The sequence below is a fragment of the Trachypithecus francoisi genome, unplaced genomic scaffold, assembly GCF_009764315.1.
Source record: "Trachypithecus francoisi isolate TF-2019V2 unplaced genomic scaffold, Tfra_2.0 Lachesis_group12, whole genome shotgun sequence".
NCBI lineage: Eukaryota > Metazoa > Chordata > Mammalia > Primates > Cercopithecidae > Trachypithecus > Trachypithecus francoisi.
This window is the reverse complement of record NW_022681457.1, coordinates 113,985,078-114,003,307: the sequence shown is the minus strand read 5'-3', so window position 1 is coordinate 114,003,307 and position 18,230 is coordinate 113,985,078. Positions and strand designations below refer to the sequence as shown.

The 18,230-nt window shown below is 46.9% G+C and overlaps 1 protein-coding gene across 6 annotated transcripts in view; it reads left to right on the top strand.

The window, feature by feature from the left end:
- PEX14 (peroxisomal biogenesis factor 14) overlaps positions 1-18,230 on the top strand; it is a 159,261-nt gene that overhangs the window by 22,008 nt on the left and 119,023 nt on the right. For 4 of the 6 annotated variants that reach the window (XM_033228412.1, XM_033228411.1, XM_033228416.1 and 1 more), the window contains one exon: positions 61-108. In XM_033228412.1, the coding sequence (XP_033084303.1) occupies positions 61-108 (48 nt within the window). Of the gene's footprint in view, positions 1-60; positions 109-16,861; positions 17,552-17,801; positions 18,067-18,230 lie in introns of those variants that run through there. The other 2 variants (XM_033228415.1, XM_033228414.1) reach the window with 2 other exon arrangements.

The following is an 18,230-nucleotide window of genomic DNA, read 5'->3' as shown; positions in this document are numbered from 1 at the left end:
TTTTTTGATGTCCATTGGGTGGCACTGTGATCTTATTTTTGTTTCCATTTTTCTTTGCAGCCAAGCTCTACTCCAGGAAGTGAAAATGTGCTGCCTCGAGAGCCGCTGGTAAGTACCTAAGATGTGTGGTATCACTTTCTAGTAATTAAAATGCCATGCGAGTGAAAAGAAACCTTCTCTTCCTATGGTTCTGCATCAGTAGTGTCCCTTTAAAAGTAGCTGTTACGGCCGGGCGCGGTGGCTCAAGCCTGTAATCCCAGCACTTTGGGAGGCCGAGGCGGGCGGATCACAAGGTCAGGAGATCGAGACCATCCTGGCTAACATGGTGAAACCCCGTCTCTACTAAAAAGTACAAAACACTAGCCGGGCGAGGTGGCGGGCGCCTGTAGTCCCAGCTACTCGGGAGGCTGAGGCAGGAGAATGGCGTGAAGCCGGGAGGCGGAGATTGCAGTGAGCTGAGATCCGGCCACTGCACTCCAGCTTGGGCCACAGAGCGAGGCTCCGTCTCAAAAAAAAAAAAAAAAAAAAAGTAGCTGTTACCTAGAGACTGCCTCTGTCAGTGACCTCTGACTTCTCTTCTCGCGTGCAGAGATGACTGAGATCTCCCCTTAGTAACACCTGGTCTTTTCTAGAACTAAAAGCATCCACCCCAGATGGTCCTGCGCCACTTTGTTTGTGGCTGATCGATAGTAATTAGTGAGATTCCTGCGCCTGTGGGAGCCTGAGGTAGAGTGAGGTGGCTGGGCTTTTAGACTGTCTGAAGTACCCGCCCCCTGCTCTGCCCCTCAGGGTGCGAGTGCCTCAGTGGCCTTTAAAGAACAGGTAAGCGACGGAATTCTGGTTTTGCCTGGTGGGTAATTGTGTGATAGTCATTCCCAACACTGTCTTCTTACACTATGGATAGGGAAGAGGCCCACTAAGCACTACAGGTAATTTTCTCTCCCATGTGCTTTTCATTTAGTGGCCAGGGTCCCTGGCTGCCCACCCCATTTTCATTCTTTTTTGCTTTTCAGGGCCTGCTGTAAATCCTCTTGGCTGGGTAGTAAGACTGGTTCTGTACAAACCAGATAAGTTTGATGGCAGAGCCAGCTCCAGGTTTAACTTTTCAGAGCTTTTCTTCCTGCGTAGCGATAGCAGGCGTAGAGCTGTACTGCCAAGGCTTTGTTTCAACAGGGCCTGTGGTTTCACCTGCTTTGCTTCACTCCCCATCTGGCAGTCGTGGGAGGAGATGACGTGAGGGCCTTAGCGGGTATGAACATGTCTGAATTCCAGCGTGTACAAAGGCTTTCCCAGGCTAAGGGCGAGTTGGATCCAGTTGAGCTGTCTGTAGAAAGGCCGAGGTGATACAAGCACTGCCGGGACTGTTTCAGGGGAGCAGTGTTGTCATTTGTGTCACCTGCTGTTATGTCACCAGTTACAGGCTTATATCCCGGCACTCCCATGGTGGCCTCGTTTCACTCTTTTGATATTGCCCAGATCATTCCTTGAGGTCATGGTGGTGGGAAAGCCAAGGAGGCCCTGCCTTGCCAGTGTCTCAGGACGTCTGCTGGCTTCCCTGGGGCCTACCTCAGTGCCCCTCAGGCCGAAGTTGTGGTGGTTTGTGACTGAAGTACAGATTGGACGCCATAGGCTGCGGCAGTCCTCTCCTTCCTCTGTCTTTTCCAATTTTGATGTACCCATTTAACTGATCACGGGAAGACTGGCCAGTCCATCTTTTGGGGCTTGATTCGACAAGCTCTTTGGGAGCCCTGAACAGTTGGCCAGCTCACTGATTTCTGGTGTTTGGAGCCCTGCAGACCCCTTGCTCTGCTGCTGTTTCTGTGCCCTGCTCTTCCTGCTGCACTGTGCATCTGCTTATTGGTTAGTTGTATTTTTATTTCTTTCTTTTCTGGGAGGCCCTGAGCAGTCTTCAAACCCTAGTAGCCTGTGATCGTCCAGAGTTCAGACTCATTCTCTCCAGGCCAACTCCACAATTACCTTATATTTAATTAACATTTTTTCTCCTCTTTACGTACTTGCTGCATAATTGCTCAGAGGAAAGAAAACACATAGCAGCAATTTATATATATATAAAAAAAATAATTAAAAAAGCCCCGAAATAAACTCCCATCTCATTTGGGCTGATCCTATGAGTTGGGTAATTAGGGCCCTATTAAAAGGTAGACCCTTTCTCCTTCCCTCCCTTTTTTGTTTATTAATTTTTTTATATTAAACTCCCACAGTCTCTCAGTCATGCCCTTATTGCTTTTGGCCAAGCATTTGCAGCAGCCTGATTAAACGGGGGCACCAGCCGAGTCGCGTGGTCTTGTGTGAGCTACTTCTTCCTCCTGGGAGTGGTGTTGGGAGGGTGTCAGGCAGAGGAGCCCGCTGAGGACTCGTGTGGCAGGACGGGGACACGGAATGGGCAGCCCCCTTGCACAGAAAGCCCCACAGCTCGGTGTGGTGGTTCATGAAAACACACAGCACTCAGCCCTTCCTCAGGGAGGGCGCTTTCTCAGGCCATGTGTGTTCGCTGTCTCCTGCATGCTCAGCTTAGCTCAGCTCAGGCTTGAGGATGGGGAACAGACAATTGAGGAATAAAACTAAACCTTGTTCTCGAGTAATTCACGTATTTTACTTGGGGAAGAAAAGGCATTTATACACATGAAATAATTAGCAAACTGCACACGACTGTATGTAATTTTAGCAAATAGCACAACATTGTGTATCCTTTGGTGCGGAGCTGCCTGATTGGGCGTAGGAGAGAGCCCCCAGTTATTCAGAGAAGGAAGAGCTCTGCAGGGGGCGAGGGGACACTTAAGGATGGCTTTTGTGAAACGTGAAGCCAGGCCTCGAGGGAGGGGATAGTTCAGTGTTAGTGGAACACACTGCTAAGTTGTTTTGTTTTTGTTTTTATTATTATTATTTTTTCCTTTAAGCTTCAGGAAGTATATATTCTTTTTGTTTTTAACTGAATGCATATTTTTCATAGAATTCCTTAATGGAAGTTGCCTGGTCTCTACACTAAAGGCAAACAATCTTATTCTTTGTCCCAGACTAGATGATCACTTTGAAATAATTTTTCCCCTTATTAAAAAAGTAAGTTACTGGCCGGGTGCAGTGGCTCATGCCTATCATCCCAGCACTTTGGGAGACCAAGGTCAGGGCATCACTTGAGGCCAGGAGTTTGAGACCAGCCTGCACTAAATAGAGAGCTCCCATCTCTATTACAAATTTTAACATTAGCCGGGCTTGGTGGCTCACGCCTATACTCTCAGCTGCTCAGGAGGCAGAAGCCAGAGGATCGCTTGAGCTCAGGAGTTCGAGGCTGCAGTGAGCTATGATCATGCCGCTGCTCTCCAGCCTGGGCAACAGAGCAAGACTCTGTCTCTACAACAAAACAAAACAAAACAAGAATAAAAATAAAAGTAAATTACGACAGAAGAAGTTCGCTTTAGTAGTCAGTGCGGTGCAGGTGACATTGTGATGTAGTCAATATGTGCATGATTGTTTTGTTTTATTTGCTAGGCAAAGAAGACTTGATTTTCAGTTCTGTCCACTCTGAATCATACAAGCTGTTTTGAGATTTTGTGGTGAGAAATGTAATCTTATAGTCTCTAAACGACACATTCGTGTTTATAGCCAAATCCTGGCCTTGATTCTAGCAAAGTAGTGACGCTGCATGTTTCCTTTTCTTGCCCCTTAAATCCTGCCCCAATCCTGGCCTCCAAATCAAACCAACCCAGCAACATTGACCATCTCAGAGGAGTAGTTGCTCTCTAATATCATAATGTCATTAGGGCTGGAGATTGGTGAACAGACCAGTCTTGAGAAATTCTGCAAACTCCAAGTTGAAATTCTCTGTTGTTGACAAAACTCTGCCAAAGTTAAAACGGCTGGTTACTTTTTTCTCTTTATACTCTCTTCACTGAGCTTTGCCTGCTGAGGCAAGGAGTTCAGACAGGCCTCCAGAGTACTGACCTCCAGCTTCCCCCAGACCTGTGAAGACCTGTGAATTTCCTGCAGACCCTGGTTTTCTAGCCACAGTTGTGTGCCTGTCCTCAGGCCCACACAGAGTCTCTGGATCCGGCTCCTTGTGCTGTCCTGGCAGAACCAAATCCCTGCCTGGTCTATAGGTATTTTAGAATGAGCGGACAGTTGTCTGCATAGGGTAATTCAGTTCCCATCTTGCTTGGATACTGAAACTTGGGTTGAGTAAACTTTTGAGGTTCCCACTTAGTCCTATGATTTTTGGTTATTCGAAGCAAGCAGTAAATAAGGTTTGATTTACACATCTGCTCACTTGTTTCAACTCAGCTTCTCAGTGTTCAGCAGTACTATAGCTCATCTACTTTACACAGGGCTTATGGGTTTTGGCTAAACTAGAATTTTAGCTTTTTGCTCTTTGACACCAAGTTCTCTCTAATGGATGAGTCCTTGGCCATCGTCTCTTCCTTTAACTTTTAGGTGTAGGTTCTTTTAGTTTTTTCTTCCCTCTTTCCTGCATCTCTCCACCAAAATAATCCCAAAATACAATTTTTTTTTTTTTTTTTTTTGAGACGGACTCTAGCTCTGTCGCCAGGCTGGAGTGCAGTGGTGTGATCTCGGCTCACTGCATCTTCCTCCTCCCGGGTTCAAGCAATTCTCCTGTCTCAGCCTCCTAAGTAGCTGGGATTACAGGTATGCACCACCATGCCCAGCTAATTTTTGTATTTTTAGTAAAGACAGGGTTTCACCATGTTGGCCAGGATGGTCTTGATCTCCTGACCCACCTTGGACTGCCTACCTTGGACTCCTAAAGTGCTGGGATTACAGGTGTGAGCACCGTACCTGGCCCCAAATTACAGTTTTTTTTTGTTTTATAACTGATGACAGCAATTTCTACTTTATCACCTTTTTCTAGGATTACTATTTTTTTGGTATGCTGAATTCTTCAAAATAAAGACGCTCTGCAGTTGCAGATCTAGGTTGCGTCTCAGTAGTTTTGCTCTCCAAGTGCCAAAGTACCCTCAGGTTTCTTCCTGAGGCTCAGATGGTACCTTGTCCAGGGGGTTCTACATCGTGTATTTGATCTCAGTCCTGGGGAATCTCATCCACCTTACCCCTGGGATACCCAAGATTTTCTCTTTGGTTTTCAAGCCAATTAACCAGAGGCTGGTAATCAGAAGGTATATTTTGATGGATTCAGGGAGCCAATACTGTGATGTCTTTAAGAATTGTCAAGGCATGATGGCTCACACCTGTAATCCCGGCACTTTGGGAGGCCGAGGCAGGTAGATCACCTGAGGTCAGGAGTTCAAGACTAGCCTGGCCAACATGGCAAAACCCCGTCTCTACTAAAAAAAAAAAAAAAAAAAAAAATTAGCTGGGTGTAGTGGCAGGTACCTCTAATCCCGGCTACTCAGGTGGCGGAGGTTGCAGTGAACCGAGATTGCACTACTGCACTCCAGCCTGGGTGACAGAGCCAGACTCTGTCTCAAAAAAAAAAAAAAAAAGCAAAAAGAATAGCTACAGCCAGTTGCCTGTTTGCCTGTCTGCCAAAGACCTCTAACATGTATTCCTGGCATAGTCTCCTCAGTATTTGTATCTTTTGTGACTTTTATGGTTAGAATACTTTGGTGTACTTGTCAGCAGGTTCACTGTGGATAAGTGGTTCTCATTTTTTTTCCCACCAAAACATTTCTTTTTTAGAGATGGTGTTGCGCTCTGTCACCCAGGCTGGAGTGCAGTGGTGCAGTCTCTGTTCACTGCAACCCCTGCCTCCTGGGTTCAAGCGATTCTCTTGCCTCAGTCTCCTGAGTACCTGGGACTACAGGCGTGCACCACCACGGCCAGCTAATTTTTGTATTTTTAGTAGAGACGGGGTTTCGCCATGTTGGCCAGGTTGGTCTCGAACTCCTGGACTCAAGTGATCCTCCTGCCTTGGCCTCCCAAAATGCTGGGACTACAGGCATGAGCCACCACACCCGGCCCCACCAAAACATTTCTGAAGAATGACATTAGCATGCTCAATATGTTTCTTTGCGTGCAACTCATGTATGCATGTATGTATGTGTATATACATGTATATGACAATACATGCGTATTTTATAACATTTAAGCATTTTGTGGGGAAACAAAATTGATTTTGATAATGTATTCATGAAAGTGTTTTTTTTTTTTTTTTTTCCTGAGACAGAGTTTTGCTCAGTTGCCCAGCCTGGAGTGCAGTGGCACAGTCTTGGCTCACTGCAAGCTCCGCGTCCCGGGTTCACGCCGTTCTCCTGCCTCAGCCTCCTGAGTAGCTGGGACTACAGGCGCCCGCCACCACGCCCGTCTAATTTTTTGTATTTTTAGTAGAGATGGGGGTTTCACCATGTTAGCCAGGATGATCTCGATCTTGTGACCTCGTGATCCACCTGCCTCGACCTCCCAAAGTGCTGGGATTACAGGCGGGAGCCACCGCGCCCGGCTGAAAGTGTTTTATAAGCACATGGGTAATGAAACCAGCCATTCAGGGATTTCAGGAACTTGTCATTTTCCAGGAAAAATATATAAATATGACAAACCTAATTTTGAAGTATTAAACATAATTATTTAAAAAGTCTGTAGTGGTTGATTTCTGTGCGGAGTTAGGTTTGCTGAAACTAGTTGTCACCTCCACCTCTTTTTCCTGCTCAGGAATGTCTGTCGGGATGCAAGCGATTGGGGGTGATATTATAGGGATAATTCAAAATCCGCTCTATTAATTTGTTTTTAAAAAGCAAATCATTGGCTGAGTGTGGTGGCTAACGCCTGTAATCCTTGCACTTTGGAAGGAAGAGGCAGGAGGATTGCTTGAGTTCTGGGGTTTGAGACCAGCTTCGGCAACATAGTGAAACTTGTCTTTACCAAAAAATTTAGCCAGATATGGTGGTGAGTGCCTGTAGTCCTTGGGAGGCTGAGGTGGGAGGATTGCTTAAGCCCAGTGGGTTGAGGCTACAGTAAGCTTTGATCACACCACTGCACTCCATTGTGGGCAACACAGCAAGACCATGTCTCAAAAGCCACTCCCCCTGCCCAAACAGTAAATCATCTACAAAAATTTTGGTGCTTAAACCATTACTAGCAACATATTCATCAGGGTGCCCCTCACAACTGCTGCAGAGAAACTTGGGGACTAAAATAAAATACAAACCATGGATGGGCTCACGGTGCACTTCACTGAAGGTAACATTGTCAGCATGATCAGATCCAGCATCCTGGGCCTGAGATTTAGGCACTTTTCAGAGAGGAAAAAGTGTTGGCTAGTGTCTTTCCTCACTCCTCTCTCATCAACAATATAAAGGTGTCAGTGAAGAAAACGTTTCTAACACTAGTGTCCGTGTATACTGACTGCTAGTTGGGAGAGTGCCTGTGATTCCCACCTCCTCTGCCAGATCTGCCGAAGAAAGCTGGTAAGAACTGGATGCTGAAAGGGATGAACTTGAGCACAGCCTCATTCTGTTTCTGGGTGGTTATGATCTCTAGACCACTAACTGATTTTGAAATGACTGCCTCTTTTTCCTCTGTCCTTCCTATCACAGACAACAGGTTTCTTGCATAGACTAGGCGGTGCCCTTTAAATGGTTTCCTCTTTCAGGTAAATGAAGAGGTTGCTTTCCAGTTTTAAGGTGCCCTTTTACAAATAATTATTAGATGAATCGAAACTCTTAGGAGTAATAATTAAATAAATGGAATTTGAAGAAGTTATTCAGCTTTGTTTATACTTTAGGTTCCTGGCTTTTATAGTAATGCTTGATATTTGCTGCTGTTCCTGTAATCAGGGGCCCCGACTCTTCGATAAGTGGGCAGTGTCCTTATTTTGAGGATGTGGGAACTGAGGAACTGAGCACTCAGGTGCCTTTTATCAGAGCTACTCAGTGATTGGGGAAATTCAATTTTCCCTTCCCTCCCCTCCCCTCCCCTCCCCTTCCCTTTCTTTTATGACAGGGTCTTGCTTATGATAGGGTCTTGCTCTGTCACTCAGGCTGGAGTACAGTGGCACAATCATTGCTCACTGCAGCCCCCCACCTCTTGGGCTCAGGTGATCCTCCCACCTCAGCCTCCCAAGTAGTTGGGACTACCAGTGCATGCCACCATGCCCAGCTAATTTTTTAATTAAAAAAATTGTGTAGAGACGAGATTTCACTGTGTTGCCCAGGCTGGTCTCGAACTCCTGGGCTCGAGTGATCCCCCCGCCTCAGTCCCCCAAAGTGCTGGGATTACAGGTGTGAGCCACCACACCCGGCTTGGAATTCAGTCTTTGATCTTATCCCTAGCATCATTCTTTCAAAATAAAAAGTTCCTTTTCCTCCCTTTTCTCCTAGAGGTATAATCTTAGTGCTCCTTTATATGCCCTACCATTGCTGAAGATGTGATCTGCAAAACTTTTATTTGGGCAGGGGAATGCTGTTAAAATGTTTTTCTTTTGATTAAGGTCAGTCATCAGTTTCAAAGAAATTTCATGTAAAAGTGTTTTATTAAGTGTGATCTAAAGCATAGGTGTTCCATGGGGGCAGGCTCAGGATAAATCTAAAAGCCCCCAGTTTGAAAACCATTGACTGTTGTGCTGGTTAAGATAACCAAGTACCCTGCGTGTTCCAGGAGAATCTTTTCTCTTTTTTCTTCTCTTTTCTTTTTTGAGACAGAGACTTGTTCTGTCACCTAGGCTGGAGTGCGGTGGCGCTATCTCAGCTCACTGCAACCTCTGCCTCCGGAGTTCAAGTGATTCTCCTGCCTAAGCCTCTTGAGTAGCTGGGACTACAGGTGCCCACCACCATGCCCAGCTAATTTTTTTATTTTTAGTAGGGATGGGGTTTTGCCACGTTGGCCCGGCTGGTCTCGAACTCTTGGCCTCAAGTGATCCACCCGCCTTGGCCTCCCAAGGTGCTGGGATTACAGGTGTGAGCCACTGTGCTCGGCCCATTTTCCAGGATAATTGTAATTTAAAATATTTTAGCTCATTGTCAAACCATGCAGACTGATTTTTGGCTTGAAAAACATGATCTTGTAGTTAGTCCCACTTCTGCGCTGTGAGAAACCGCAGGAAGATAAAGTGGTGCTTTGGAGAAGGACGTATTCACCGCCCTTCCTTCTTCCCTCCCAGCTCTCCTTTCTTTTATGGTTTGTAGTTATAACCGAGATTTATGCTTGTTGCTCCACAAATCTTCTCTCTGCCATTATGCGTTTGTCTGAACAGTCTAGAGATGGGGCCGACACTGAGTGATTCTTGAAGTAAATCTATCCAGAGGCACTCCTTGACAGTCAGAGGCAGAGAGGAACTAACTCATAGCCCCCAGTGGAGCAGGAGTCTGGATAAATTACCCCTGTCAAGAAGAAGACATGCTGCCACTTTTGTGACCTCTTGCCTTCACAGTGACCCTGGGGGCACAGCTCTCCTGTTTGTGTGTAGAGTGTGTGGGGCGGTGCTCTGGGCCAGTGATCATTCCCTTTACCCAGCTGTGTCTGCCAAGAGGCCTTTCCCTCTGTGTTGACCCAGCCGGCCCCATGGCAAGTGGGTCTTTAGGACCAGGGCCACTTTTTCCAGCCTTATGGTAGCAAGGAGTTGCTGGCAATCAAGCATACAAGTTGATCAATTCCTCTCCTCTCCTCTCCTCTCCTTTCCTTCTTTGTTTTCTTTCTTGCCTTTTCCTCTCCTCTCCTCCCCTCCCCTCCCCTCTTCTTGTTTCACTCTGTCAGCCAGGCTGGAGTGCAGTGGCGCCATCTTGGGCCACTGCAACCTCTGCCTCCCAGGGTCAAGCTCTTCTCCTGCCTCAGCCTCAGTAGCTGAGATTACAGGTGTGCGCTACCACACCCAGCTAAGTTTTTGTATTTTTAGTAGAGACACGGTTTCACCATGTTGGCCAGGCTGGTCTCAAAACTCCTGACCTCAAGTGATTTGTCCACCTTGGCCTCCCTCCCAAAGTGCTGGAATTACAGGTGTGAGCCACCACACCTGGCCTGATTATTTCTATAAATGGTTTCATTTAACTAGCATTTACCGATAGTGGATTTTGATGGAGAAGGAGAGTGAAGAACAGGTATTAAACATCTTTTAGGCTAGGTATGGTGACTCACACCGGTAGTCCCAGCATCTTGGGAGGCTGAGGCAGGAGGATTGCTTGAGCCCAGGAGTTTTGAGGTCAGCCTGGGCAATGTGACAAGGTGCCATCTCTTTAAAAAACACAAAAATTAGTGGTGCATGGTGGCTACAGCCTGTAGTCCCAGCTACTCTGGAGGCTGAGGCAGGAGGATTGTGTCAACCCAGGAGATCATGATTACAGTGAGTCTGGGTGACAGAGCGAGACCTGTCTCAAAAACAAAACAAAGTCTTTTTTGCCCCCTTTACTATTCTTTTCCTTTGTTGTGTCTCGTCGTCTTGTGTGTACTTTGAAATGTTTACTTTTATTTTAAGTTTTATTAAAAAATTTTTTTTTTGAGACGGAGTCTCGCTCTGTCGCCCAGGCTGGAGTGCAGTGGCCGGATCTTGGCTCACTGCAAGCTCTGCCTCCTGGGTTCATGCCATTCTCCTGCCTCAGCCTCCCGAGTAGCTGGGACTACAGGCGCCCGCCACCTCGCCCGGCTAGTTTTTTGTATTTTTAGTAGAGACGGGGTTTCACCGGGTTAGCCAGGATGGTCTCGATCTCCTGACCTCGTGATCCACCCGTCTCGGCCTCCCAAAGTGCTGGGATTACAGGCTTGAGCCACCGTGCCTGGCCTCAAATTTTTATTTAATTTTTTTATAGAGACAAGGTCCCACTGTGTTGGCCAGGCTGGTCTCAAACTCCTAGGCTCAAGTGAACCTTCTCTTTAGCCTCCCAAAGTGCTAAGATTACAGGTGTGAGCCTCCGGGCCCAGCCTGTGTGTATTTTTTTTTTTTTTTTTTTTGAGACAGAGTCTCGCTCTGTTGCCCAGGCTGGAGTGCAATGGCACGATCATGGTTCACTACAACCTCTGCCTCCCGGGTTCAAGTGATTCTTGTGCCTTAGCCTCCTGAGTAGCTGGGATCACAGGTGTGTGCCACCATGCCCAGCTAATTTTTTTTTTTTTTTTTTTTTTTGAGGCGGAGTCTCGCTCTGTCGCCCGGACTGGAGTGCAGTGGCCAGATCTCAGCTCACTGCAAGCTCCGCCTCCTGGGTTTCCGCCATTCTCCTGCCTCAGCCTCCCAAGTAGCTGGGACTACAGGCGCCCGCCACCTCGCCCGGCTAGTTTTTGTATTTTTAGTAGAGACGGGGTTTCACCGTATTAGCCAGGATGGTCTCGATCTCCTGACCTCGTGATCCGCCCGTCTCGGCCTCCCAAGTGCTGGGATTACAGGCTTGAGCCACCGCGCCCGGCCGCCCAGCTAATTTTTATATTTTTAGTAAAGACAGGGTTTTGCCATGTTGGCCAGGCTGGTCTTGAACTCCTGGCCTCAAGGGATCTGCCCACCTCAGCCTCCCAAAGTGCTGGGATTACAGGCTTATGTGTACTTTGTGAGTCATTTCGAATCTTTTGTGAAATGAAGCAGGGGTATCAATAAGAACATATTTTAAAAAATGTGTCAGGAGCTTGCATTTGGCATCCCTGTCTGACCAGCTTGCTGTTTGGGCCCCATGGAACATACTCACCAGGCTCTTGGTGCTCTGAACGAGGCAGCTCCTCAGCCAGTCTCTCCCGCGCTCGTCTGTACCCCGAGAGCTAGTTTGTCCCTACACCTGTGTACCTGTATTAAATATGATGTGAACGGGTGAACTAAGAGAGTGGAGAGGGTTCTGCAAATATAATGTGTTCTCTTTTTTTGTTTTTGAGATGGAGTTTTGCTCTTTTTGCTGCCCAGGCTGGAGTGCAGTGGTGTGATCTCACTTACCGCAACCTTTGCCTCCCAGGTTCAAATGATTCTCCTGTCTCAGCCTCCTGAGTAGCTGGGATTACAGGCATGCGCCACCATGCCCGGCTAATTTTTTGTATTTTTAGTAGAGACAGGGTTTCTCCATGTTGGTCAGGCTGGTCTCGAACTCACAACCTCAGGTGATCCGCCCGCCTTGGCCTTCCAAAGTGTTGAGATTACAGGTGTGAGCCACCACGCCCGGCTATAATGTGTTCTATAAAGAGAAATGTGAAAAGAGGGTTTTATGAAAACTAAGTTAAATGCTTTGCTAAATGTGAATTGCTAAAAACACTGCTGTCAAATTAGGTTGAGCAAGATGACAGTTAAACATTAGCGGACGACCATAAACATCTATAAGATTCTGTACTTTGATTGCTTTACTGATGTCTTGAAGTTCTCACTTTGCTTTAGAAATTGTGGAGGCTGTGTTATGGGTATGGTTTATGCAAGAAAGACATCTGGGAACTTCAGTCTGCGGGCCCACACTCAAAGCAAAGGGCTTGGCGTTACATCAAAAGATCAGCCATAACTGAATGTTTATAGGTTTTCAGTTAATAGAAAATGTTTTAGGTATGTGGAACAGGTTCCATTTTTAATGATTCCTTGCTTTAACTGATTTTTTGATTAACTGAACAATTACTGTCTCCGATCACATAGGCCAGGAGGGCTTCTACTCTGTAATATTCTGGCCTCGCTGTTGGTGTCTTTATTTTGGTTACTTTGTTTGATTCCAACAAATTTGTGAGAATTACTCATTTTGCAGTGAGGAAACTGAGTCCAGAGCATTCAGGTTCCTACAGCTAAGAAATGGCAGGACTGGGATTCAAAGCCAGTGTCCATGCTGCTGAACCTGTGCAGACGAGGAGAGCAGGTATGGGTGCGGTGTGGACCGCGCTGTCAGGCACACTAGCATGTGTGCGGGGCGCCCGCTGCACAGATGCAGCTGCAGCCGATGCTCAGTGCTGCCTGGTGATTCTGTACCTCCTTTCTGAGGCTGCTGCCTTAGTGTGCTCTCCGTGGTTGGAGTCTTTTGTGTGCATCTTGGCTGTTGAAAAGGCGCCTATTAATTTATCACAGGTGATGTGTGCCTCCTTGTGCTCAGAGGAGGCGTCTGCACCCATGTACCTCACTAATGACAGGTTATGGAATGGAGAGGAGATAATAGGATCTTTTCATCTGATGTCTGTATAGCAAGATGCCATGTCCCTGGTAGCTTCTAGGGGGCAGCAGCCGCTTGTTGTTTTGTCTCCTGCTGGCAGAGAGAAGGTTGGACAATTGAGCAATTTGCTCTGGACTCCAGCTCTTGAAGTGGTGCCTGCAGGTCTCTAAGGAGTCACCGGAATCCACATAAGTAAAGAAAATACAATATCCAGGATCTTTTATTTCTACTTTCTCTGCCCCCTCAGGTAAATCCTTTATCTGTGTTTCTATCAACATCCACAAATCCCTCATTGTCGGAGTTAAGGCAGCAAAGTTCACCTGCTTTGAAGATAAGAGAATAGAAATGTCTTTAAGAGAGTAAAATCTTTCTGTCAGATCTTACTTGTCAAGAGCTAGACATTGATAACCCACTCAAATATGTTTAGAGATTTTGAAACTCTCCCCCATGGGCACGTGTCTTTAATTTAATTCTGTTGGGAATACCAGTGTCATGTGGTTGATTACCTGTTCTTCCTGTCAGCACTTCCCCCCAACCCCACTCCCTCCCCTCTATCCAAACCAGTCTTACAGAGGTTTCTCTTCAATTCTAGATGACTTATTTCAGAAACACATAAAGGGTAACATTTCAGATGTGCCAGTTTTTGTTTTGTTTTGTTTTTGAGACAGAGTCTTGCTCTGTCACCCAGGCTAGAGTGCAGCAAGCTCCGCCTCCCCGACTCATGCCATTCTCCTGCCTCAGCCTCCTGAGTAGCTGGGACTACAGGCGCCCGCCACCACGCCCAGCTAATTTTTTTTTTTGTATTTTTAGTAGAGACCAGGATTTCACCATGTTAGCCAGGATGGTCTCGATCTCCTGACCTCGTGATCCACCCGCCTTGGCCTCCCAAAGTGCTGGGGTTACAGGTGTGAGCCGCCACGCCCGGCCTTGGGTGTGCCAGTTTTTTAGGCTTGGGGGCCCAAGACTGACATATGGGCAACTTGTGCCTTGTCAGAGTGAGTCCCAGCTCCCTCCCCTCCCAGAAGTACACCTCCTACTGTGCCCTGAATGCTCTTGCCTGCCAGATCTTCCAGATGTGTGGCTGACGCAGGTGCCCAGGAGGAGAAAGGCTGGTTGCAGGCAGAACCAGATGGTTGCAGTCCACATAGGAAAGCAAATTGGCCGCGGCATTTCAGCCATGTGAGGTTTATTTAGGATTAACTAAGAATTCTCAGCCTTGACTCCACTGAGGGAGGAGCGGGTGACCTAGGGCCACTTTCCTGTGGCTTTGCATTCTTTCAGGCTTTCATCTGAAGATCCCAGGGCACTGGGGGAGGGTAGGAGTTTCCATCCAGCTCCATTGCAGAGAGTGGCATCCCTGAAAGACAAAGGCATGTCTCTTTATGCCTCTTTTCTTTTTTTTTTTTTTTTTGAGACGGAGTCTCGCTCTGTCGTCCAGGCTGGAGTGCAGTGGCGCGATCTTGGCTCACTGCAAGCTCCGTCTCCTGGATTTACACCATTCTCCTGCCTCAGCCTCCCGAGTAACTGAGACTACAGGCGCCCGCCACCACGCCCGGCTAATTTTTTTGTATTTTTTTTTGTTGTTGTTAGTAGAGATGGGGTTTCACCATGTCAGCCAGGATGGTCTCAATCTCCTGACCTCGTGATCCACCTGCCTCAGCCTCCTAAAGTGCTGGGATTACAGGCATGAGCCACCTCGCCCGGCAAAGGCATGCCTCTTCACCTCACCTCTCCAGCTCTCTCTCTTGTCTGAAAAATGGCAGTTAATAGAATTTGTTAATAAACAGAAGAAATAACGAGAAATAGTGGCACATCATTTGACAGTAAGGTGTTTTGTAATTTCTGTTTATCCAATGATTCTCATTATTATTATTTCTATTGGATTTTTGAAGAATTCAGCCCGGTCCCCAGAGCCCCATTTATAAGGCGTTTTATTTCTTCCTTTATAATATCTAGAAATAACTTTAGTTCCAGTGAAACCCAGATCTGTGGTCCCACCCCGCTTCCCAGCTCTGGTTCTCTCCCCTTCCTCTCTACTTGTCTTCTGTGACCTCAGCGTGCTCCCTCAGGTGGGGGTATCCCCTACCGACCAGACTGGCAGAGCTAATACCGGCTGGAGCAACGCCGCAGTGTTTGTTTTTGCAGTTCCTGGATTTGGTTTAATGTACAATTGATTTTTTTAATGTATTTAATCATTTTTTTCTTACCTCTTAAGGATTAACCTGCACAAACCTCATTTTATCCTAAGTGTGGCTTTGGGAGGAAGGGAGGAGAAAATTGAGTTTCTCCAGCTTATTTTATTCTTTTACGCTTTATTTTCCAAATGGCTTTTCCTGCTGAAGCAGCTCTGTATAATACAATGTGTTTTCGTGGCCATTACTTACTCATTACTAACTGGTCTCTCCTGCTTCCCTTTGTCTGTGAACTAAATACAGGGGGCCTCAAGATAATTGGTAGCTCCATCACTGACCCACCAATTACAGATCAGCAGGGAAGGCAGCCCAGGGATGGTTTGTGGTTGGCACAGGCTGCACACCTAGAAATGTGAGTTATCATTCTCTACCTGCCACCAAGTTGGGCTTGACTAGATCGGTCCTTTCCTAATTTTGGACTTTGGCTTCTCTAATTGCATCACACGGCTCCCTGGTTTACAGGTTTCAGCCTCATTTCATCCCTCCACGTGCTGCTGGTGTCTGTCTTAGTTCATGCCTCCTTGGCATGTCTACAAAGTATTAATTTGCAGAGGTTTTGTTTCTATTTTCCTTTGAGGTTCCCTGGTGCCTAGAATGGTTAGATGGCAGGCTGCAGATAAATAATTCCGTTGAAACATCAGGTTTCTGTACATTTTTGTCTGCTGTGCCCAAGTAAAAGCAAGTTTTTGTGGGCACCCTATTAAGCCCCCTTTTTGAGCATTTATCTGATTCGTGTTCCAGCTTTTGTACTTTGCTCTGGCATGGAGGAGGAAAAGTCCCATTTCCTGCTAGGCTGCCAGGCACTTATGTAAGACTTTTAGGTGCCAGAGTAGGAAAGGAGTCCCTGTGTTGTATGGCCGTATACATTTTGCATGTGTTTCCTGCGTGTTTGGCACCTAGGCACTTTGCTAAGCCCTGTATGGGATGGGCATATACTGTATTGCTCAGCTCCCGGCAGAAAATAGGCACTCATACATATTTGTGGAATGAGTGAGTGTGTGTGCTCAGTTATGTGCGATGGAGATGATGAGCCAAGGAGTTGGATTGCACAGTTGCTGCCTGGCGTCCTGCTAGGAACTTAGGGTGCAACATTCCCACTGGGGCACACATATGCCGACGTTCGGTGGATGACTGCTACGTAGGCAACATAAAGAGGGCATTTTATGAAAGGGAACATCAGAGGAAACATTATAACTGAGACCTTTATAGCCTTTCCATTATTATGGTTTAAATCTTGACAGCCTTTATTTGCAATGACACTGGGACCAGTAGAGACAGTGCTCACTCCCACCTCCTCGTTCTCCCCACATCCTGTTCTGTAGCTGTGTGCGCCGATAGGCATCGTTAAACGTGCAGGCAGCGGGGCCCTGCTTTGTCGAGAAACAGCCCTTTTGACTCAGAAGTTGGAACCCAGATGACTCACCATTCTATTTGTTTTATTGCAACTGTCATTTCATAAAATGCCCTGAAAGCTTTAAACTAGAAATGCCAAAGTGAGGTTTTTGTCTTTTTCATTTTGTTATCTCCTCTGTTTTCTCTAATCTTTTATATTTCTATTTTCCCCTTTCTTTTCAGAGTTATTTTCTCTTTCATTACTCTCTCTTCGTCTGTCCCTCCCTTCCTTCCTGCCTCCCCACTTTGATGACTGTGATGGCATGAGTAGTTGAAGTGGTTTTTGCTAACATCATGATGCGTTCTTTCCAGCTTTAATGCTATCTGATTGAGAGTGTCTCCCCTCAGATTTTTGTGTATCGTTTAGAAATGGAAATGGCCATGCACGTCAGAGTTTAAATTTTCCTAGGAAAGTCTGCCATGAACTGTAGGACCTATAACTTCTAGAGACTGAGGGACCCCTGACATCTGTGGACTCTGGACCCTGACTTCCGTGGACTCTGGACCCTGACTTCCGTGGACTCTGGACCCTGACTTCGTGGGCTCTGGACCCTGACATCTGTTGGCTCTGGACCTTGACATCTGTGGGCTCTGAACCCTGACTTCTGTGGACTGTAGAATTTATGACTTCTGTGGATTGTGGGGCCTCTGCTTTCCATGGACTGTGGGGCTGTGACTTCTGTGGACCCCGACTTCTGAATTCTGTGAACTCTGAGACCTCTGACTTCTTTGGCCTGTGGGATCTCTGACTTCTGTGGCCTGTGAGATCTCTCACCTCTGTGGCACATGGGACCTCTGACTGTGGTTTCTGGGCCCTGTGACCTCTTTGACTTCCAAGTCTTCTGTGGACTGCAGGACCTCATCAACATGTGTATTGCCAGAAGAGAGGCTTGACCATGTTAACCTGTTTCTCTCCTGAGGTGTTACATACTAGAATTTCTGCTCAGTCTCATGGCTTAGGTGGGGTGTTGAGTCTAAATTTTTTTTTTTTTGAGACGGAGTCTCGCTCTGTTGCCCAGGCTGGAGTGCAGTGGCATGATCTCGGCTCACTGCAAGCTCTGCCTCCCGGGTTCACGCCATTCTCCTGCCTCAGCCTCCCGAGTAGCTGGGACTACAGGTGCCCGCCACCACGCCTGGCTAATTTTTTGTATTCTTAGTAGAGACAGGATTTCACCGTGTTAGCCAGGATGGTCTCAATCTCCTGACCTCGTGACCACCCGCCTCGGCCTCCCAAAGTGCTGGGATTACAGGTGTGAGCCACCGCGCCTGGCCTGAGTCTAAATATTTAAGGACTAGAGCTGTCAGACCAGGACTTTCTGGATCTTTTTTTCTGATACCCGACACTGTGGTACTTGACTAAGTCACCTGATTGATGACATGAGCATCACTGGGTGTTGAAACACCTGGCCAGGGAAACAGGGACTTCTGTGGATTCACCCAGAGGATGGCAGACAGATGGTGGAATTTTAATGAAGGTGGGGTGGATCCCTGATGTTCGCCTGCTTTGAAGCATAGCAGCATCCCAGCATTAACTTCAGGGGTGTTGGTTGGAAACCTGCACTGGTGTCAGTGGTTATATTCCACATTTGTCAAATCCTTAAATCCAACTGAACTAATTTTAGAAGTAGCTAGTTATAAT